This window comes from Geosmithia morbida (genome assembly GCF_012550715.1).
Source record: "Geosmithia morbida isolate 1262 chromosome Unknown scaffold_1, whole genome shotgun sequence".
In the NCBI taxonomy this organism is placed as follows: Eukaryota; Fungi; Ascomycota; class Sordariomycetes; order Hypocreales; family Bionectriaceae; genus Geosmithia; species Geosmithia morbida.
Genome location: NW_023336188.1, coordinates 1320363 through 1342885, shown reverse-complemented (window position 1 = coordinate 1342885; position 22523 = coordinate 1320363). Strand labels below are relative to the sequence as shown.

The 22523-nt window shown below is 53.0% G+C and overlaps 8 protein-coding genes across 8 annotated transcripts; 6 read left to right on the top strand and 2 right to left on the bottom strand.

The window, feature by feature from the left end:
* Positions 1–3623: 3623 nt before the first annotated feature.
* Positions 3624–7235, top strand: GMORB2_1161 (RasGEF; the record flags this gene model as incomplete). The annotated part of the gene is made up of 1 exon (XM_035463143.1): positions 3624–7235. One exon carries the CDS (start codon positions 3624–3626, stop codon positions 7233–7235), a length of 3612 nt encoding a protein of 1203 aa, XP_035324567.1.
* Positions 7236–10855: 3620 nt separating this feature from the next.
* On the top strand, positions 10856–12543 carry GMORB2_1160 (Ion channel regulatory protein UNC-93; the record flags this gene model as incomplete). Its single annotated transcript, XM_035463142.1, has 3 exons — positions 10856–11404; positions 11519–12156; positions 12243–12543. Coding segments are annotated over 3 exons (1488 nt in total), but the record flags the coding sequence as incomplete, so codon positions are not given.
* Positions 12544–13491: 948 nt separating this feature from the next.
* On the bottom strand, positions 13492–13839 carry GMORB2_1159 (uncharacterized protein; the record flags this gene model as incomplete). The annotated part of the gene is made up of 2 exons (XM_035463141.1): positions 13492–13699; positions 13781–13839. 2 exons carry the CDS (start codon positions 13837–13839, stop codon positions 13492–13494), a joined length of 267 nt encoding a protein of 88 aa, XP_035324565.1.
* A 1593-nt stretch (positions 13840–15432) lies between these two features.
* GMORB2_1158 (iron-sulfur cluster assembly 1) lies at positions 15433–16309 on the top strand (the record flags this gene model as incomplete). Its single annotated transcript, XM_035463140.1, has 2 exons — positions 15433–16210; positions 16272–16309. 2 exons carry the CDS (start codon positions 15433–15435, stop codon positions 16307–16309), a joined length of 816 nt encoding a protein of 271 aa, XP_035324564.1.
* Positions 16310–17284: 975 nt separating this feature from the next.
* GMORB2_1157 (methylated-DNA-[protein]-cysteine S-methyltransferase) lies at positions 17285–17743 on the top strand (the record flags this gene model as incomplete). The annotated part of the gene is made up of 1 exon (XM_035463139.1): positions 17285–17743. The coding sequence occupies one exon, from the start codon at positions 17285–17287 to the stop codon at positions 17741–17743; it is 459 nt and encodes a 152-aa protein (XP_035324563.1).
* Positions 17744–17993: 250 nt separating this feature from the next.
* GMORB2_1156 (uncharacterized protein) lies at positions 17994–18377 on the top strand (the record flags this gene model as incomplete). The annotated part of the gene is made up of 2 exons (XM_035463138.1): positions 17994–18116; positions 18189–18377. 2 exons carry the CDS (start codon positions 17994–17996, stop codon positions 18375–18377), a joined length of 312 nt encoding a protein of 103 aa, XP_035324562.1.
* A 492-nt stretch (positions 18378–18869) lies between these two features.
* On the top strand, positions 18870–20200 carry GMORB2_1155 (Major Facilitator Superfamily; the record flags this gene model as incomplete). Its single annotated transcript, XM_035463137.1, has 3 exons — positions 18870–19028; positions 19074–19219; positions 19552–20200. 3 exons carry the CDS (start codon positions 18870–18872, stop codon positions 20198–20200), a joined length of 954 nt encoding a protein of 317 aa, XP_035324561.1.
* A 491-nt stretch (positions 20201–20691) lies between these two features.
* Positions 20692–22111, bottom strand: GMORB2_1154 (uncharacterized protein; the record flags this gene model as incomplete). The annotated part of the gene is made up of 5 exons (XM_035463136.1): positions 20692–21086; positions 21154–21218; positions 21307–21680; positions 21781–21851; positions 21925–22111. The coding sequence occupies 5 exons, from the start codon at positions 22109–22111 to the stop codon at positions 20692–20694; spliced, it is 1092 nt and encodes a 363-aa protein (XP_035324560.1).
* Between the last annotated feature and the right edge of the window lie 412 nt (positions 22112–22523).

The following is a 22523-nucleotide window of genomic DNA, read 5'->3' as shown; positions in this document are numbered from 1 at the left end:
AGTATGCGCCCTTTTCTCATATGTGGGACGCACCGCCGTTAAATAAACAAACAAGTAGTAATAATAGTAGCATAGTAATAGTAGTAGTGTTCCGCGCGCGCGGGAGGATTAGAGACCATTTAGCACCCTAGAATTAAGCATTGGTTAGAACTCGGCAACGATAACTAATAACTGGTAGTCCCGATACTACTACTACTACTACTGCTGCTAGTATGCTGATCAGATATAGGGAGAACCCCTTCAAGGAGGTTGAGCAGGGTTAGGCATCGTCAGAGGGTTGAGGGTTAAACCCTTCTTCATCGAGAGTGAGAGGCGAAGAAAACGCGTCTAAAGATGGGGGGGACGGAAGAGAAAAAAAAGAAACGAGTTAAGCTTTTGGGAGCTCTCAATCACATTTGTGAGCGAGAAGGGATAGTAATGCGCGTTCGCGTTCTTCTCCACATCGGTACAAGTATTCACCCGTAGTATTACTTCTCGTACTCGTACAAGTAACGGCGGTGGCGGCGACGGGCGGAAGCAAGGCACATATACGTACGAGTACATGTACGCATCACTACCGTACATATCATAGCCGGGCAGGAACTAAAGGTACGATATCAAGCAAACAAGCGAGTAAGCAAGTAAGTGAGCAAGCCAACAAGCAAGCTAGCATTGAAGAAGAGAAGAAAAGAAAAGTATATATATGTGAAAAAAAGAGAGACAAAGGAGAGACGATTGATATTGACGAATTGTATTAGTATTGATTGGTACTATTGAACACTCGTACCCCTCGGTGACCTTACACAACTCGTACAGGACGACGCCACCAAGCCGCAACCAACAAGAAGGGATTCATCCTGCTCCTGGCTGATGGCTTACTTCTCCCATTCTCCCGTGATGCTGCTTTTGCTGGCCTATCCCCCCCCCGATGTTGGCCTAGGCATCGCATATATACTGAGGCAAAGCAAACATACAGAAGAGAAATATTACTGGTATTGACACTTCGATAGTGGTAGTAGTAGTATGGAGTAATAGTACTAACAACATTCTCGTACAAAAATAACACGTACATGGATTGGAGTTTGATCAGCCTGGGCATCCAATCAAGACCATGCCCGATGGAAAGGTGAAGCGACATCTCATTGTGACATCTCACTCGACCCATTCGGCACCGCCCACACCATTGATACCAAGGGAACAGGCAAAACCTGTTCCTGTGCGCCTGTGTACCTCTGACTCTTGAGATACTACCACGACGTTGGAGCACACGGTGGGGCCCGGTAGTAATAGTGATACATTACAACACGACGTACTCGTAGGGATGAAGGACTCGGAGAGAGAGGAGGAAGAATGAAGGAAGAATGTCTAAGTTGACTCTTGTCTATGGAACCTTCCCCCCCCCCCCCCCCCCCTTCGGCCCCCCCATGCTAATCGCCGAGGCGGGTGACGGAATTCCAGGATCCGTTATCCTGAGGAGAAGTACTTGATTGCCGCCAATGATGATGCTGGCGTTGACAGTACTTGTGAGGACAGGTAGTGGCAACCTCAATTGTAGGCATACGTATGCGCATACGCATACTCGTACAAGTTACTATTGACAATGCGTACGAATAATAGCCGTAGCTACTCCTCCCCCCCCATACATGTGCGTAGAAAGCCGTTGGGCCGTTTTGGTGGCCAAAAGAAGTACGTACTCTTCTCTCTCTCTCTCTTTCACACACGCACACACACACACACACACTCTCTCTCTCTCTCCCGAGCCAAGCAAGCAGGGGTCCGGCAACTCCTCCCCTGTCACTAAGAAAGGCAGCTCTTTTCTGGGTGGCGCACGCGACGTAAGTTGGGTTCTCTCTCTCCTCCCCCCCCCTTGTTGGTGTGTGTGCGCCCCCCTCACCCCTGCTGTACTCGTATGCTCCCCTTGGTACTCGCTAAGCATCGTCACCCTGGTAAATAGGACCCCTGAACGAACCTAACAGGGGTTATTGGACTGTCAAGCCTCAGGTGTGCGCCCAGCACGAAGAGTGAGTGATGATGGGGATTTCTTTTTTTTCTTTCTCTTTCTTCCCCCCACCCCCAAAAGATATCCAACGGCGTGACAGACAGAGCGTGGGAAGAGGGGGGGGGGGGGCGTGTAATATGTCTGCGTAGTGATGAGGACAGGGGGCATCTGCAGAAGGTGGAGAAGGTTGTCGAGAGAGAGAAAAGAGCAGAACCACACAACCACGAGAGTTTTTGGCGGAGAAAGTCACCCTGCTGAACTAATTGCTTTGCTACTCTTTCGATGCTGATTATGTGTGCGCGTGTCTGTGTACGAGTATCGGCACTGTCAAGGGGGGGGGGGTAAGTGTAATGTGGGTGTCACCCTCCACTACGAGTACGACTATGGAGTTATACGGAGTATTATAATATGTATTACTACTAGCACGTCGTCAGTTCCATGGGTGTGTTGGGTTTCTGAATAAGGGTAGAGAGGAAAAGAGAGAGAGAGTGTGAGAGAGAGGAAATAGAATAATTGCATAACCATCCCCAGATTCGATCTCTGATCTTCTTTTCCTTCTTGACCTCTTTTGCGACTATCAACACTTTGCTATCGCGACCTTGCCATTCCCTCCTCTCCTCCCATCCATCTCTCCCTCTCTTCTTGTCCACACACTCTCCTTCATTGTGTGCTTTCATCTCTTCTCTCTTATTTACTCCTCCCGAAGAGAGAGATACAGAGCAGTTGACTCGACCATCTGAGTCCTAGTGACCTTTTTTTCTCGACTTCGTTTCTCGCCTCGTTACAACCTGCTTGACGCAGCAGTTCTTTTTTCTTAACTACCACACCGCTGCGCATATCCTCGACAATCATAGTACTTGCTTGGTTCAAGCCTATTCGAAGAAAAAAAAAAGGTAAGACCATAGTGGTGTCATTCTCTCTTTTTTCCCCCCCCGTCATCAGGTACAAGCTGCAATTCATCCTTCGTCATCAATGCATCTTCATATTAAGCAAAGAGGAAAAAAATTGGTGGCGGAGCAATGCACACCTCCCAGTCACGGGAATCAATGCGCATAGAGAGAGTGACGTCTTGTCTCTCATCGGACTTTTGGTCTTGTTCCTCTCTGCGAGTTACTCTACTTGCTTGCTTGCTCGTCTGCCTGCCTCGGTGTCTCTTGTCATGCTGGCACTGCTGCTGGGTTTGCTGGTCTGGAACAGTTGCTGTGGTGCATTCCTCATAGAGGCAACCATCTCTGGGTCACGTCCCTCTTTCTTGCCAATTCCCTCATTCCAACGCCACTCCGACAGTCTGACTTCCAAACAAGACAACACACGACATGGACCTTTCTTGCCGCGTCTCCCTTGCCTTTCTTCCCTTCTTGTTTACCTTTGCTTTTTTTTCTGTTTGACACTCACCTTCCATCCTTTTCTTTATTCACTGTCTCTTCCGCCCATGGCAAACTCCCTCTAACCTTGGACAGAACAAACAGACTCAACATCGCCCTCATCATCTTCACCATCATCATCACCAATCAACCAACTAGCCGACCTACCACTGCCGCCCATTTACTCCAAGGAAATCTATACCAGCGCAACGCAATACACCCAGATAGAACATCGAACCGACCCATGATTTGAATTACAACGCCGTGCGCGTCTCGTCGCAATGCTGAGTAGCCAGTCAATGGCAGCCCGATTCCAGGTGGCTCCTCTGGACCTTGGTAAGACTCGTCTCGACGTCTTTGGCGAGGCACAGAGCCACCATCAACAACAGCAACAAGAACAGACACAACATCAGCAACAACAACAACAACAACAACACAATCAGTGCTACAACGCTCTGGCGTCCGAAATGACGCCCCCAGCTACCCCTCATGACTTCCACCAAGAAAATATGGACGTCGACGACCAGTTCCAGCTACAGATGCAGACTGTCAGCCCTCCCATCTTCCACAATTTCCTTCGTGCATTCTACCCCTTCAGCCCCACCTACGCCATGTCCGACTGCAGCGTCACACTACCTCTGAACGAGGGCGACGTCATCCTCGTCCACTCGATACACACCAATGGCTGGGCCGACGGCACTCTCCTGGCCACCGGCGCCCGTGGCTGGCTACCCACAAACTACTGCGACGCCTACGAGCCCGAGGAGCTGAGGAGTCTGCTGCATGCCCTGCTCAACTTTTGGGATCTGCTGAGGAGCTCTTCGGTCAATGACCAGGAGTTGTTTGGTAACCAGGAGTTCATGAAGGGCATCATCGCTGGTGTACGCTTCCTTCTGCAGCACGCAAACTGCCTGAATAGGGAGTCGCCTATTGTGCAGCGGAGTGAATTTGTACGGAGGAGTCGCAAGTCTCTCATGTCAGAGCTGTCGTCGCTCGTCAAGACGGCCAAGCGCATGCAGGAGAGCCAGCGTGGCACCCTCGACCCCCCCGAGGACGTCAACGACATTGTAGACGAGATGATCCTCAAGGCCTTCCGGATCGTCATCAAGGGCGTGCGCTTCGTCGACACCCTCGATGAGGACAGGAGGATGCGCGCCCCGCCCGCCGTCACCGTCATGGACACTGTCACCGAGGAGGAATCATTCGTCGCCCCGACCGAAGAGGAGACTGCTGCTGCTGCTGCCCCCGAGAAGCCCGCCAACGGCACCTCCGAGGCCTCCCAAGATAGAAGCGCCTCTCCTATGGAGCCTCCTTCACAGATTCCGCATCGCAGCATGAGCCAGGCCAACCGTCACTCCAGCATGTCCCACCGCGTTTCGCTGGCTGGCCCCTCGTCCTGCACCCGACCTCAGGATCTCATCTCCGAGCGACTCAACCGCAGCCACGACGCCTTCCTGTCGCAGGTCGGCTCTTTCATCGGCCGTCTGCAGCAGTCTCAGTCCGTTCCCGAGCTCGCCTCAGCCATCAAGCAGTGTGCCACCACGGGCGGCCATCTGCTGGCTGTGATTGACGCCGTCTGCGCGCACGGAAACACGAGCAACACGGCGCTGACCCAGGCTAGGACCGCCATGCTTGAGCACATTCACGACCTGGTCTTCGCCGCACGCGACGCCCTCGTCCATGCCCACGCCGAGGATGACCTGATCATGCCCCAGGACAACAACATGCTGCTCATGTCCGCCACCGGCTGCGTCAGGGCCTCGGGTGACTGCGTCGCCAAGGCCCGTGCTGGTGTCGAGCGCGCCGGCGACTTTGAGGTGGCCATCAGCGACGCTGGTCTGGACATTGACCTGAGCGTCCTGGACTCGGCATCGCAGCTGAGGCAGAGGAAGCAGTCCAGCGCTGGCCTGTCGGACTCGACCGCCACCACAAATGAGTCGACCGGCAGGTCAGGCTCCGTCACACCCGGCCCGAGGCATGCCAAGGGTCTGTCCATCGACAAGCCCCTACCCAAGCTGCCCACCATGGAGGAAGCGTCTTCGGAGCCGACACCTCGCGCGAACCCCTCGCCGCCTCCCTCGCGGCCCGAGTCGCGCGATGAAGCCAAGGCCACCCCGGCCCCGCGACCGGAGCTCACGCTGCCCAAGCTGACGACGACGCTCCTGCCCCCGGCCCAGCCCAGCCCCGTGGACAGCGCTCACCCTGACAACGAGTACCACCAGCACCCGGCACAGTTGGATAACATGTTTGCTTCGAGCGCGGGCAGCAGCGCCACCTACCTCAGCCGCGACTCGGAGGCGAGCATGGTATCCCAGACATCCACCCGGGCTACGACGCCCGACCACACCCTCGTCCCCCGCCCGCAGCCTTCCATTTCGGAACTCAGCGCTGCTGGCAGCTCGATGCACACCGAGGAGGTGGACGACCTCGAGTCGAGACTCCTCGAGAGGACATATGCTCACGAGCTCATGTTCAACCGCGAGGGCCAGGTTATTGGCGGCTCGCTGCCGGCCCTGGTGGAGCGCCTGACGACCCACGAGGCCGCCCCCGACGCCATGTTCGTGTCGACCTTCTACCTCACCTTCCGCCTATTCTGCCCGCCGACCAAGCTGGCCGAGTGCCTGATTGACAGGTTCGAGTATGTCGGTGAGAGCCCGCACGTCGCCAGTCCCGTACGCCTACGCGTGTACAATGCCTTCAAGGTCTGGCTCGAGACGCACTGGAGGGAGCGGACGGACCGCGACGCCCTCCGCATCATCATGCCCTTTGCCGAGGGCAGGCTGACGACCGTGCTGCCGACCGCGGGACGCCGTCTCGTGGAGCTTGTGCAGCGCGTGTCTGGGGCCGGACTGCTGGTACCCCGGCTGGTGTCGGCCATGGGCAGGGCCAACACGGCCGTTGCGCAGACAGACACGCCGATCCCGTCTCCCGTCGTGTCCAAGAGCGCGCAGAACCACCTGAACGCCTTCAAGGTCGGGAGCGCGAGCCCGTCGCTGCTGGACTTTGACCCGCTAGAGCTTGCGCGCCAGCTGACGCTCAAGCAGATGGGCATCTTCTCGTCGATCCTGCCCGAGGAGCTGCTCTCGTCCCAGTGGATGAAGAATGGCGGAGCTGAGGCCCCAAACGTCAAGGCCATGTCCTCGCTATCGACGGACATCTCGAACCTGGTGGCGGATACGATCCTGCAGCACCCGGAGCTGAAGAAGCGCGCGGCCGTCATTAAGCAGTGGATCAAGGTGGCCAACCACTGCCTCGAGCTGCACAACTACGACGGACTGATGGCCATCATCTGCAGTCTCAACAGCAGCACCATCAGCCGTCTCCGCAAGACGTGGGACATTGTGTCGTCGAGGCGCAAAGAGATGCTCCGGACGCTGCAGAAACTGGTGGAACCGTCGCAGAACAACAAGGTCCTGCGCACACGCCTGCACGACCACGTGCCGCCCTGCCTTCCCTTCCTGGGTATGTACCTGACGGACCTGACGTTTGTGGACATTGGCAACCCGCCCACCAAACAGATGACGTCGCACGGCAGCGAGACGGAGAACAAGCGGGCCAGCGGCCTCACCGTCGTCAACTTTGACAAGCACACGCGCACGGCCAAGATTATTGGCGAGCTGCAGCGCTTCCAGATCCCCTACCGCCTGCAGGAACTCCCCGACATGCAAGAGTGGCTGTCTGCGCAGATCAACCGTGTCCGCGAGGGCGACCAGTCCAACGTCCAGGTGACGTACTACCGCAAGAGTCTGCTCCTGGAGCCGCGCGAGACGTCGGCCATGACTCCCTCTACGGCCACGGCCCCTCCACCCACACCTACCACTGCCTCATCGCGTGGTGACTTGTTTGGCTGGATGTCCCGTGATCGAGGTGGCAGCACACCTGCTCAGATCTAAGGCATCTCCTCCCCCCTATCCTTTATTTATTCTTGGCATCTTTTGTTCCCCCCATTCACGTCTTTTTACTGTCTGTTTGACACATACACGCTCGTTTTGCATATTGATTCATTGTTGATACCCCCCCTCTCACACGGCCTCCTGTATACGAAAGACGTGCACACGGCACACCACACGGAAACAAGTCCGGTCCGGACTTTTGTTTTATACTCATTCCATTCTTTTGCGCCTTCTGTTGAGCAGTTATTATTACTATTATTATTGTCATGTTTTGGGTAACAAGAGAAGAAGCTCTCTCAAGGGTCTTTTCTGGTTTTTTTGTATTTCTTCTTTATATTGTCACTTGCTGTGGCATGAGGCGGATGCCTTTCTTTTTCGTCTTGACATTTGATGGGGTTCCTTTTCTTCTCTCTTCATGTTTGATGGGTTTGGCGTTTTCCTCTTATATTCTGATTGTGGATTTTCATATCATGGCATTGGGAAACTTTTTTGTGCGGGGATTTGGAAAAGAAAGGGAGGCGGGTTGGAGCAAATGGGTGCTTTTTATTTATTTGTCGGGCTTATAAGCTGTCTGGTTTTTTTTTTGGTCTTTGTTTCATTGGGTATCTTGGATGGGACGACGAAGGGGGGAATACAAAATGGTTAGAAGGGAGTATCGGAGATGTATATCATGATATATCTGTACAAAAGATTCATACCGAGTTACTATGCTCACGTGTCAACGAGTAAAGAGTTATCATTCCACATGTCTAAGGAGTACTCGGTCAGAGATACAGCAAGAATGATGCTTCACTTGCTCACTTGCTGTCATGCCCACGATGTCCATAAAGGAGTGTGAAGAGAGAAAATCGTACTTGGGTTGTTACCATGTCCACTTGATGTCTAGGAGATGTGTGTAGAGAGTCAAAAAGGTTCATACTCGAGTTTGCTGTCAAGGTCCGCATGATGTGCATATACGGTATCCATCTTGTGTTAGCTGCTACCAAGAGCGATGTTTTTTATATCTTTATACCAGTTTAAATGACTGATTGGAGGAATCGATTGCAGCATGATTTGGGATAAGTGTCTGATTGTATTACTTGCATGATGGCTACACTTTTTCTTTTACTACTACTACTACTACTACTACTACTACTACTAAGCAATCTGTGTCAAGATCCCGTAGCAAGGGAAAAGAGCAAGAAAGTGGAGAATGGACGACGGGAGAGGAAGGAAAGACTTGGAAGTCGTAGTCATACTGTTTCATGAGAAGGAACGGATACATACGAGTACGGGAGTGACCATGGCCAGGGATGAGAAAGAAAGGAGAAGGGTGGGAGAGAGAAGAGGAAAAGGTTTCATGAGCGATGAACAGATCGTCCTCTGTGTTGGGTCGACTGCTACGCCGTACTATACCAGACTGAGAGTACAGATTACTGGATGTAACATGGGGTTGTAATACACTATACATACACGTATCGTGCATGCAGTTGGGATGCCGGGAAACCGACCAAGACGGGAAAAAGGTGAGAAATGAAGGGAATGAAAACGCGGGGGAGACGTATCATTGGTACTAGGGGAGAGAGAGAGACGCAACTTGTTGGCGTGTGTGTGCGTGCGTGCGCTTGTGTGTGCGCGTGTTGTAGGGGGGAAACGTTACATTTGAGTGTTGAGCGTATGTCTGCTTGGTCTTGGGCCTTGGCAAGGGTCGTCGCCGGGCTTGGTAGATACGGGAGGTTGGTGCGTGTATTGATACATACTAGTCCGGGTGAAATAGATATCATTACTAGCAGTAGAGCACACGTTATGGGGAAGGACAAGGGGGGAACAGGGAAGAGCGAGGTTTTCCTCTCTCCTCTTTCTTTCTCTTCTTGAAGGAACGAAAAAGATACCAAACGGTGGTGCTCCTCGTGTTCCACCATGTGACTAGATGGACTTTGGAAGAAAAAGAAGGCGCAAGTGGGAAAGAAAGAAATCTATTGATAAACAAAGCGGCAAGTGCGAATAAGTAGCACCACCCAAAAGTAAAAAGAAAAAGAAAAAAAAAAAGAGATTGACAAAATAATCAATGCACACACACACAGCGCGCCGTCTCCACTCCCTTCCAAAACGGGTAAAACCCCCCCCATGCCATTCGGTCCTTTGCTATCGGGATCTGGGGTAATGCGACCGACGCAGAGGGGTCTGGAGAGTCCCTATCACTAGTAATAATACCTCCCTTCTTTCTCTACTCTGCAGTGCATTCTTATTTGTCGTATCATTGACAATTGATGCTGATGACTGCTGTGCCGTTCCACGCCGTGAAAGTTGTAGCCATGTGATGTCTGGGATGCGACTGCTACCTCGAGAACTCTGTGAGTAGATTACGTACGAACACTTGTGGTATTAATCCTTGTCGTACTGTGGCGACTGTCATACCAAAAACTTCGTAGTGAGTGAGGGGGTTCTTATCAGCTACTCGGCGCCACATGGAGTACACGTTGCTTCTGGGCATCATTGGACGGGGGTCAGATAGTCATGATGAACATTGCAACATGCTACCATGACTATCGTTAGTGTTAGTCCTCGTAGTCAATAGTGGTGGTGAGTACGACTTCCCCTTGGCCCCAGCCATTCCGCTCTCACTCCTCTACAGCGCCCCTACAGCGCTATGCAGTGGTTCGAATACAGGGAGCATCAGGCGTTCGTATGTATTTATTATTAGCGTCCATGGGTCCTGCCCCCCCCCGTATTATACCGTACAGGTATTACCACGCTGCCTACACGACCTCTTGGGATACGATAGATAGTGTCTGTGTGTGCTGCTTTTTTGTCACGTCAGCCTCCAGCTCGTCTCTACCCGGTTTGGCTCCACCGTTCCCTCTGTCCCCTGATCCTCACTTCTCACGCTCTCACACAGATACACAGATACACACACACACACACACACACACACACACACACACACACACACATACACGCACACTTCCCCTTCATCTTGTCCCCCCTCCTCTACTCGTAATTACCCTCTTCCCCTCTCTTTTTCGGTTGTTTCTGCGCGCGCTTCTGATTGTCACGTAACGCTTCCAACCCGCTGCAGAGAAATCGAGCCACTACTACCTCCCCAACCCACATACGAGAGATAGCCAGACACAGAACAGACGCGCTGCTACCTTACGATCCTCCTGATCGATCATGGTCAGAGTCTAGTATTGTCGCTGCAGGTAATCTATACTTGTACCGTTACTTCTCACTGCCAGAACTGTTGGAGTACTCTATTACTGGTACTCATAGTAGGTCACTGCTACTACCGAGTATTTTATTACCGTCCTGCACACCACCGTCTTGGCCGGGTACTCTTCCTCCTCCTACATGAGACCCCTGCTCCTTTGTTGAGATTCAAGTCATTCAAATAATCCATTGTCCCACACCCACCCGGCGCACATACCCGCCTCTTCTTTTGCTTTTAAAGTCTTCCTCGACCCAACCTCTCCGTCCTTTTTCCTCTTCCTCTTCAACCCCCATCCCCGGACACGCGCGCACAAACACGCGCGCACAGACACACACGCACACACACCAGACAACACAGCACAACAGGAGAGAGGTAGAGAGACAAGAGGCCGCACAGCATGTCCGACGAACAAAAGGTTGCCCCCTCAGAGGTGGCCACCACGCGGGCAGTCACCCGCGATAGCGACACGGGTGAGTTTGTCGACCGCCCCGCCGGCTGGATCTACAAGGGTTTCCGTGTGTTTGGACACGAGCTGTGGTATGCCTCGCCTACCATCCAGCTCCTCATGGTCTCCATCGTCTGCTTCCTCTGCCCCGGCATGTTCAACGCCCTCAGCGGCCTGGGAGGAGGTGGCCAGGTCGACACAGACGCCCAGACCTATGCCAACACGGCACTGTACGGAGTCTTTGCCGTCGTCGGTTTCTTCTCGGGCACCATCGCCAACGTCATTGGCCTGCGCCTCACACTCGCCATGGGAGGTATCGGATATGCTCTGTACGCCTCCTCTTTTCTCGCCTACTCGCACATCCAGAGTCTGCCCTTTGTCGTCTTTGCCGGTGCTTTCCTCGGAATCTCTGCCGGCCTTCTCTGGACCGCCCAGGGCGCCATCATGATGGCTTACCCGACCGAGAACCTCAAGGGCCGCTACATCTCGTGGTTTTGGATCATCTTCAACACGGGTGCCGTGATTGGATCCTTGGTAGGTTCTTCCTCCTGTTCTCGTCGTCGCAACTAGCAACTGTAGCATTGTGTGTGACTAGAGAGAGAGAGAGAGAGAGAGAGAGAGTGAAAGCATCTGACAAAATAAACATAGATCCCCCTCGCCCAAAACGTCAACAAGACCTCTGGCCCTGTCAGCGACGGCACCTACGCCGCCTTCATCGTCCTCATGGTTCTCGGCCTCGTCCTCGGTCTGTTCATCGTCAACGCCGACAAGGTCATTCGCGAGGACGGCACCAAGGTTATTCTTATGAAGAACGCCTCGTGGCGCACCGAGTTTTTCGGCCTCTGGGAGACGCTCTGGAACGACCCGTGGATCACCCTCCTGTTCCCCATGTTCTTCGCTTCCAACATCTTCTATACTTACCAGAACAATGGTCTGAACGCCACTCACTTCAACATCCGCTCACGCTCCCTCAACGGCCTCCTCTACTGGCTAGCTCAGATATTTGGCGCCATCCTCATGGGCTACGCACTCGACTTTACTCGTCTGCGTCGCAGCGTCCGCGCCAAGGTCTCCTTCGTCGTCCTCCTCATCTTCACCATGGCCATCTGGGGTGGTGGGTATGCCTGGGAGAGTAAGCAGGTTTCCCGTAAGGAGGCTAGCACTGCCGAGTACCAGAATACCCAGCTCGTTGACTGGACCGACGGTGGTGAAAAGTTCATCGGCCCCATGTTCCTCTACTTTTTCTACGGGTTCTTTGATGCCGTCTGGCAGACTAGCATTTATTGGTATGGTTTCTCTCCCCTCCCTCCTTTCTTCCTCGGCTTTCTCTGCTAGAATCCCATTTACTGACTCGGAGCAAAAAAAAAAAAAGGTACATGGGCTGTCTCTCCAACTCCGGACGCAAGGCTGCCAACCTCGCCGGTTTCTACAAGGGCATCCAGAGTGCGGGAGCCTGCGCCTGGTGGGCCCTGGACAGCCAGAAGATGGACTACACCGAGATGTTTGGCATCACCTGGGGTCTCCTCGGTTTGGGCCTCATTGCCGCCTTCCCGATTGTCTGGTTCCGCATCAGGGACACGGTGGAAATCGAGGAGGACCTCAAGTTTAGCGATGAGACGGTTGCTGATGTTGTCATCGGAGCGGCTGAGCCTAAGGGTGATGCCAAGGCCTAGGTGCACTAAGATAAAGTGGAAAGGAGGATTTTTGGATGATTGTTCTTTTTTATGGTTTTCTGCAGGACGAGATTTAAAGATATCCCCTATAATATGTCTAATGTATCACGATACATGTGTTTCGCGTCCCCCCTTCGTCAGCATGCCGCATGCCCTCCCTCACTTGCCTTTCCACAGCAGTAACAGCAGCGGCAGCAGCAGCAAAAAAAAAAATACTCGACTCGCATACGTGACAGACGAAGCAAAAATAATTAACTGCGTAATCTGGGAATCGAACCCAGGGCTCCCCGACGTTGCTCGGATGGCAACGGAGAATTTTACCACTAAACCAATTACGCTTGAAAGAGAGCAAAGGACAAGCTTATGCTGCTGCGTGATCTGGGAATCGAACCCAGGGCTCCCCGACGCTGCTGCAACGGAGAATTTTACCATTACCACTATTACGCCTGCGCTGCTGGTTGTTGGCCTAGGAAGTGGTGTGGATGGAGGTGCAGAGAATTTCATATAAGGGGGACGGGGAGGTTTGTGATAGTAAGAAAAGAAACGGTATCTGGCCGTTTTGAACGTTTCTACTCTAAGTAATAAACAACTGTGTAAGTGTAAGGCTGAAATTGTACAAGGCTGTGCATAAGACAAGTGATCCAGAAACCAGACCCTGCAGGTGTCAAGAGACAAGTCACATACTGAGGAAAGTAAGCTTCATTGTAAAAGGGAGGTTCAATTTTTTTTTTGGTTCTTTTGCAATTATCTAGTAACTAACCAGAAACTTGCAGACTGGCTTATATACAGTAGTGCCAGCTGGTAATATGGAAAAGGAATCAAATGAATGACACTAAACAGGAAGGGAAAAAAGAAACAACCGGAACTCCGACACAAAGGAAAGACCCAATGTCGTAGGCAAGACAGGTTGATAATGCAAAGGTTGATGAAAAGTCTGCAAGTCATTGACTAGTGACCAAGAATGTTAAAGGCACTGGTCCTGGGGTCGCTGTTGGAGTTCTCAAAGGTCTTGCGGCGGCTGGCCTCGCTCTGGGCATTGTTGTACTGGGCGAAACGGCTGTCCATGACCTTCTTCTCGTAGGAGAGCTGGGAGTAGACGTAGCTGGCTACCAGACCGACGGAGGCAACTGTTGCGACGACAGGGAGGATCCTGGGGCTAACAGAAGGAGTGAGTGTTAGTAAAGGAAGACGTGGTAAAAGAGTGGTGGAAGAGAGAGAAAGGTGGTTGTTATCTTACCTTGCCCTGGCCCTGGCCACAGCAGCGGGAGCAGAGTGCTGGATGGAGGCGGCAACCATGGCGAAGGTTGAGTGGGTGGTAACACTAGAAGTGTAGTGGTAGTGGTAGTAATAGTGGTGGTGGTGGTGGTGGTGGTGGATTGCTTGTCTTGATGGGTGAAACCAAGAAAAGAGAAGAGTGTGTGTAAGTGGTAGTAGTGGTAGTTGTTGTGTGAATGTGGTGTGACTGATGTCTGGGGTGATACAGCATTGGTGAGGCAAAACTCCAGAGATTTATATACAGCAGCGGTCCCGGTCATGAGCCATGATGCCTTCCCATCGTGTCGAACCGGAATCATCATGTAAGTTGGGCCAGGGGACTCTGCGCAGTCTTGGGATGTTCGTGGCGTGATTCTGGGACGACAACCACGTCAGGAATGCACCCCAGACGACTTGACGACAATTGAGAACATCTGAGGCCAGCTGACACTTACACGGAAAGGCCTTCTAGGCCAAGCCTGTTTACCGAGTTCAGAGTTACGGGTGTTGTTGGACGCACTGGTATAACCCTGGCTCGTAATTGTGGTCTGACAGGTCCCAAAATGGGCATTGGCCTACACGGCTGTCGCCGCAACTCGCTCGCGGGGACCCTTGTCCATCGGGAGGGGCCGATGAGAGCGGAGGCCTAGAAGAGACCCAACGTTGGAAAACTTTGTTTCTTTCGTTTCTTCTACATGCGAACTGTCCATGCAACCTTTGGCTTGCAAATAAGCCCAGAAGGCAAGATATACTGTTGCAAATCCAAGTTTCTACCATTCATCACATTTGCATACTGTCGAAACCCTCGAATATGGGGTTTCCTTGAAGCTGTCCTGCCATATACAAAAAGATCCGGGGAACAGCATTGACGTGAACCGTACTATGTCAAGGACAATTATGAATCATCAGTTGTGAGTAATAAAAAGCAACAAAGGAGAATCCTGCGTGGCTTGATGATGGCCTGACCTGGCATGATTCCTACGGAATCCTACCTGATGCTTCTCGTGTATTCTGTCCCAACCGAGAAACAGTGGCCTGAGGATGACGGAACAGTACGGGGGGGAGAACAGGGGACGGGAATTGGCGGGAGTCACATGGAAAAATAGACGGAGCGAAAGGGGGGGCAACCTCGTGATCTTTGCCGTTCGGAAGACCGTCGGGCGAGAGCGGAATAACCGCAGGGAAATGTATTACGTAACCGAGAAGGAGCACTGGCAAGGTGAGTAATTCATACACGCTTATTCGCTCGGCTCAACGTACAGACGGTCATGGGGAGCTCGAAAGTTTCTCATTGGTCAGATGGACCGGTGACGCAGTGCCATTGGGGTGCTTGCCCCCTGCGGATACACGATGAGCATTGACTGACCAATGACAAGCGAAAATGAGGACCCAAACCACCGGTGAGGGACCGGTTTTTGATGACTGATCCAATCCATAGGTTAGAGAGAGACTTGCGCTGCTTTCAAATCGGCTACTACTTTCTCCACCCCTCGAAGGCTTGACTAGAACGAACAACATCATCAACAACACCAAGGCATTATTCCCTTCTTCTGAAAAACCCTTCTTTTCAGATGAACGCTAGCTGTAGCCCGACAACTCCTCGCCCGTCCTCCTTCCTCCGCTGATCCCGCAGCAATGATTTGCTCCCGATTCGTGGCCCGGGCGGCCCTGCGGCGAGGTGCGACAGGTGGCCGCCTCTTTGTCGCCACGCTGGCAGCGACGACAACGACGACGACACTTCTTCCCTCGACCCCGACCAACAACCACATCAATACAACGCCTTCCAGCCACTACTACCACTCATATGCGCTACCCTCCCAGCCCTCGGCCTCGTCGACCTCGACTAGCTCTCGCAACGGCAACGTCCCTGAGACGTCCATTTCGTTACCCGACATGCCCCTACCCAAAGTCCAGGAGACGCGACCGCCTTCATCGGCACTCTCTCCTCCACCTCCGCCACCGGCTGCCCAGAAGCAGCATCACTTGTCAGAATATCCTGCTGCTCAGCCGCAGCAGCAAGAGCAGGAACAGGAACAGGAGCAGGAGCAAAGGGTCGCCGCCCAAGCCCAAAAACCGATTGAGAAGAAGGAGAAGTCGAAGCGCCAGCGTCCCAAGCTGAGGCCGCGCAAGGCCGCCATGACCCTCACCTCTTCGGCCGTCGAGCAGCTCCGCACACTCCTCGACCAGCCCAAGCCCAAGCTCATCAAGGTTGGCGTGAGGAACCGCGGGTGCAGCGGGCTGGCGTACCACCTCGAGTATGTCGAGAAGCCAGGCCCCTTTGACGAGGCTGTCGAGCAAGACGGCGTTAAGGTGCTCATCGACAGTAAGGCGCTCTTCAGCATCATTGGCAGCGAGATGGACTGGGCCGAGGATAAGCTTAACCAGCGCTTCGTCTTCAGGAACCCAAACATAAGTGAGTTCATCCCTCGAGAAATCCGTCGGTGTCTGTTCTGGGTTGCTAACGAACTTCGCAGAGGAGGAATGCGGCTGCGGCGAGTCATTCATGGTATAGACGACTTGCTTCACGATCAAACGAAACTATTCTCGAGTTTTGAGAGAGAACGAGAGAGCCCTGTATCTTCTCTTATTCTTTCTTGTGTCATCAACAACATTTCACGCCCGTCCTGCCATCCTACAACTACTTCAACACTTTTATATTCTTTTCGGTTATACCTTGTATCAGCGTTCGCCAGGGAGGAGAGACGGGAAAGAAAACTGTATCAACTGGGGAACAACGGGGAATTGTTGGCGACGAGACACACAATTTTGTTTTTGTTTTGTAACAGCATCATATCACCTGGCGTTGGGAGTTATCGCGGCGAACAGAAACCGCGCATTTTTTTTTCCCTTCCTTTTTTCTTCTTTTCAGCATGCCATTACTTTTGTCATTGGCTACTCAACCCTGGACTCTTTCAGTCCAAATAAGATGAACTATTATCCCAAATAAACATTTCTACAGCTACCAGTCCTACTAAGTACTGCGCAGTCTGTAGATGCGTGCATGACTATTAGTCCGGGCCGATATTACCGCCAACACACTGTAGAAGAAGCTCATCTTCGCGCATATATTCCCATGTAACAGCATCTCTGGCAATTAGATACAGGAGGGGTGAACCCTTTTATTATATTAAGCTCTATTTATAGTCTATAGATCTCTCCCCGGTCCCCCATCCGTCGTCACTCAACTCTAATCAAGTCCCGCATAATCAGGCCATTTTCGCTCCGCGAGCAGCAGGTCACCTGACCTGGCGGGTTTAACGTGTTGCTCTATGGAGCAAATGTCGCGTGAATCCCGCCGCGGCACCAACCACGTCAAGCTTCATGGTGGCTACAAAACCGCAAGATGTGAAACATATTCCACAAAAAGACTTATTCTATCTCCTTCTGGGCCAGGATCGTTTGGTTTCTTCCAACATCATCTTTCCCGATTTACCTGGGAAGGGAGAAAAAGATAAAACTAAAGATGAAAGATACAAAGTCACCCACCATGAACGCCACCGTGGCAGACAAGCCGACGGCATACAAGCCACCCCAAGCATCACGACGACCACCCGCATCAAAGGCACGCGGTGACGGCAACGGTGACGACCCCTCGTCGCAGATAGCCCGCATCGCCGCATCGGACCGCACCGCCTTTGAGAAGCGCGTCTGGACGAGCTTGTGCGCCATCCCACGCGGCCGCTTCACCACCTACGCCCTCCTGTCGCGGCACCTGGGCAGCTCGCCGCGCGCCGTGGGCAACGCGCTGCGTCGCAACCCGTTCGCCCCCCAGGTCCCGTGCCATCGCGTCGTGGCTACGGGCGGAAACCTGGGCGGGTTCAAGGGTGCTTGGCCCCGCAGCGGAGAGGGCATCACGCTCGACGAGAAGAGGGGACTGCTCAAGGGGGAGGGCGTCAGGTTCGATGCTTCCGGGAGGGTGATTGGGACACCGTGGGGTTTCAAGTGAGGAGAGTACAATACGACTCTGGGTGTCATCAACATGGAAGGGGTATAATAATGATTTTGCAGTAATAGTAATGACATTACATAACATTCGTCACTATGGGTCATGGCACGATCTCATCAACTGTGCTTCGACTGCCTACGCCCACGATGCTCTCTCAAATCCATTGTTAAAAAGGCATCTCCCACTTTCCTGGTTGATTGGATCAGCACGGGGTCAATTGAGCTCCAAGGCCTGCATGGAAGAGGAGAGCATGGCGAAGAGCAGGGCCGAGCTACGCCATATCGTCCGCCTTGCCACTGTGCGTGAAGACGGCTATAGCGCTCCCTGGAAGGCCTGCTCGTGCACGGCGTGGAACCTCATGGGCGCCGTGTACGTAAAGTACTGGGTGGCCGTCTGCACCTCGATGATATTTGCAGCAGTGGACAATCTCTCGGCGTCGGCATAGTTCCGCAGGGCATATGGCGGTCACATCGAAGTTTCGATTTTCGACACGGCTCGCAACCTATCAGTCTGCGAGGGCTTCGCCGTTTTCCACGCCCAGTATTCTTCTGCTGCTGCTTGTCACGGCTGTGATGCTCCGTGTCCAGGACGGAATTGTTCGCCGTTAGGCTTCGATTGCCGCGAAGGCAGCTAGTGATGAGGCCCTTGTTCTTTCAGTCTGCACAATATTCCAGAGGAAAGTCTCAAGACCTGCTCATGGATGTAATACGAACATGAGTCAAATGGTTTGATGATGCTTTAGGTGTTGCTGCAACGAGGAATCTCCCAGGCTGCTTTTCCTGAATTGGGTCGGTTTCGGACATCCTGATGTCATTCTTCTCCGATACCAGTCACTGTTCTTACGACCACCTTCACCTATTGCGGCTCATCCCTCGTTATTCATTCGTCAACGACCAACGCAAATTGCACGGAGATAGCAACAGGTTGAGGAGGCCCCCACAACTCATCGGAAATAAAATCCTCGCTCTTTTCGGCATTCAATACTCGGCAACCCCCCCACCGACCATGGCACAGGACTACTGCGAGCGAATCCTTCACAATGCAATCGCTGATCCAGCACAGACGGCTGGCAGCCGCTGCCCGCACCTAGCTCGACCGGGATGCTGAAAAGGCAAACGGCGTGACGATGCCGACGCCATCTCATAATGAAGCAGTCATTAATCTTCGCCGCGACGACCAAGACGAAGGCGGGGAGGACGACGAGGATGAAGAGCAGACGCACGCCCTCGAGGCCGTGCTGACGGGTATCGAAGCGCGTCACCGTAACGGCGACCATGTCCTGGTGGTACGTTGGACGGGTCCCGGCGACCCCCAAATGCCACACAACTAGTCTGTCGCGAAGCGCATCGGCGTAACGCTGCAGATTGCCATGATCGAACTGTTCCTGACTGCGGTGTCGGGGACAGATGCGACGGTGATTCCCCAGGCCGCCAAGGCACTCGGAGCGAGTGAGGCTGCGCAGTCATCTTGCCACAGGTACGCATTGCCATAATTTCTTCACCTTTCCACGGACAAGACGACCTTATTATTATCCCCCATGAATGAGATTGCTGATAAAAGCGAGGACAATAGGCCTGTATCTGGGGGTGATGGGAATTGGGTCGCTAATTGCGGTTCCGTTCTCGGAGACGTTTGGCCGCAATGCCGTGTACCTACCTGGTGTCACTGGTAATTGACATGATATGGATGATGGCGTGCGGTCTGGCACCCAATCTCGGAGCGCTCATCGACTTCCGGTCCATTGCCGGATGCTCCGCGTCGACGCCTCTGGTATGCGCGGGCAGGTCCATGGTCCACCTCTTCAACAGCCTGGACAAGATGTCGGCCTCCCTGCTGTACGCCATCACGGCCTTTGTGGGGCCCATGGTAGGCGCCATGATAGGCGCTTGCATCGGCCCGTCCGAGTCGGTGAGCTGGCGATGGGCGGAGCGGAGCATGCTCATCTCGTCAGGCCTCGTGCTGGCCATCGTCTGCCTCCTCATGCTTGAGACGTACGGACCGCTGCTGCTACAGTGGAAGGCGGCCCACTACCGGGCCATGACGGGCGACGACCGGTTCCGTTGCGAGCACGAGATCGGAGATGCCACGCTATTCAGCCGCCTCAGGATCAGCATGACGAGGCCCTTTGTCATGATCACCGAGCCCATCATCGTTGCCATGGCCTGCTACATCACCGCCGTCTACGCCGTGCTCTTCACCTTTCTCATCGGCTGGCCATACTTATTTGAGAGGATGTACGGCATCCACCAGGGCCTGTCCAACATCATCTTTCTATCTGCGCTCGTCGGCATCACAGGTATCTTCCTATGCGTCTACATGTACATCATTGACTCCTACGAGATCTACTCGGCCTCGGCCCTCACCTTCGTCGCCCTCATCAGATACGTCGTCGCTGGAGAGATGACCGTCGTCGGCATACCCTTTTACGAGAACATGGGCACCTGCTCTATACCCTGACCATTCTCGGGTCTATACTTGTCCTTCTCGTCCCCACCCTGTATCTCCTTTGCTTTTATGGCCATACTGTTCGTTCCAGGAGTAGGTATGCCGTCGCCTAGAGCCTTCGTATTGCACACCTCCCCTTTCAACGCACATACGCAAAAAGGAGGTTTCAGGGCCAAGCGTCTCGAAGGTCTTGGCATCTCCTTCATCATGCATGAAACAGCTGTCATGCATACATACATACATATATACTATCGGGTTACGGCCACTTGCGACGTGATATTGGGAAGCATCTGGTTTCTTTGGCAGCATTAAATTCGTTTTTCATCAATTGGATGTTGGTCATAAAGTAGCCCCCGAGGCCGCCCCCTTCCCCCCCCTCAGGACAAATAATTTTTGGCCAGGTAATGAAGTGGTATATGGAAGAAAAGTCTCGAGAGAAGAGAACAAAACAAACAAGGAAAATAGGCAATATTATATAATAACCGTGTAATGATTTCTTGATTTCAAACGTCCTTGGTCGGGGAAGTTATGACATCTCGTCTGAAATCAGTCTCCTGTCTCGAAACCCTGATGTCGGTATGGACGCGGATACCCTCTTCAGCATCGTTGGAGCTATCGCCCCTCTTACAGGACACGAGATTCTCGTCGCTCTCCTGTCTTGTCGTGTATAGGTGCTGCGACATGTTGTAGAACTCGGATGCTCGCTTGTTGGATCTCCGGTCACGGCTCGACGAATCACCGTACAACTTGTTATTGTTGTTGTTGTTAGACGAGCGGTCGGAGCGGCTTCGCCGGCCGTAGAATCTTGGGATCAGACCGCGGAGAGAGGGAAGGCAGGCACACGTCATGCCAACGGCGGGCTCGATATGTGTCCAGAGGGTCGCCTGGAAGATGGTGTCTGCGGTGGTGTTGGTCAATTCAGATTTCCTAGACGTCAACTGTCAAGATCATCGTGTTGAACATACAGGTCGTGTCGGCAGGATCGATGTAGAACAAGACCACAATGCGGAAGATGCTGGCAAAGCAGACACTATAAAGAGCCGTATCGTTAGCGTCAATCCCAAGATGCCCTTTTTTTTTCTTGTTCAAGTCGAACCATTCGGGGGCGTATAACTCACAATCCACCGAGAAGGAATATTCCACTAAGTGCAAGCTTCTCACGCCAATTCCGGTTCAGGGACCAGATGATGGGGAGAGGGAGGGCTAGCATGACAAAGTCCATGACGACGTTGAAGACCTGGTTGACAATGAAGAAGGTGTTTGTATCGATGCACGTTGCCTCGACGCGCGGGTCCCAGCTGGCCTTGAGAGGCCGGCACTGGAGAGCGCATGTGAGGAAGATGCCGATGCCCCAGAGGGTAATGAGGGCGATGAGGCCGGCTGAGATGTGCATGAAGAGCGGGGTAGAGAAGATTCTCCGGTAGAAGAAGAGGATGGAGATTCTCAGAGTCGGGCATAGGACGAAGTAGGTGAATTGGTTGGCGAGGAAGATCTACAAATGAGAGGCGACCAGCGGTTAGTATTGACTGTTCGTCTTCCAACCTTGGACATGGTCCAACGCGGTCCAACGCATCGGACAAAGGTATCATTACCTTGCCGAAATTCAACTTCTCCGTGAGCGTCAAATCTTGCATGTGGCTTCCATTACCGCCGATAGTGCACCCTATGTGTGATGGAATGCCTGGTCAGCTGTCACGAGGTCCATGGTGCAAATTCAGAGGCGTACGATGACTTACAGAGAATCAGTTCTATAAACATGGCAATGAGACACACCCATGCACCCATACACAGGTAGTCATCCAGCTGGACCTTTAAGCGCAGCTTGAGACGGGCGTATAATCGGAGGCCGACGGCGAGAGTGGCCAGAGCAACGAGCAAGGACACGACAGTGACCATATGCGTACCCCTTCCGGTGAGCCCCATGACGACTACCTCTACTCGGCGGCGACGAGACGGTAAAGTGCGTAAGACCAAGACGGTCGAGTAGTCCGGAAAATACTTGTATTGCACGCTGCCGACGAGCGTGCGGAACCAACGGATGGGCTTAGTTGTAATCCAGTCCCGTCAGGTTGGAGGTGGGGGAGGTGGGAAGGGCTCAGAAGAAGCAATACTGTATGTAGACCATTTATCTCATGATTGAGAGCAAGGGAAACAGGGAAGAGGAGGAAGTTTGAATGACGAGCGGGACACAAATTGGGCAAAATATAGTATGTCCTGGGGTTCCCATATTAAAGAAGTTGAGAGGTCTTGGGCCATGTCGAATTTCCGGACCCATGATTTATTATGGGGATATCTGCATATCGTCCGTCAAAGATGAACGAGGTGGTGTCCGTGT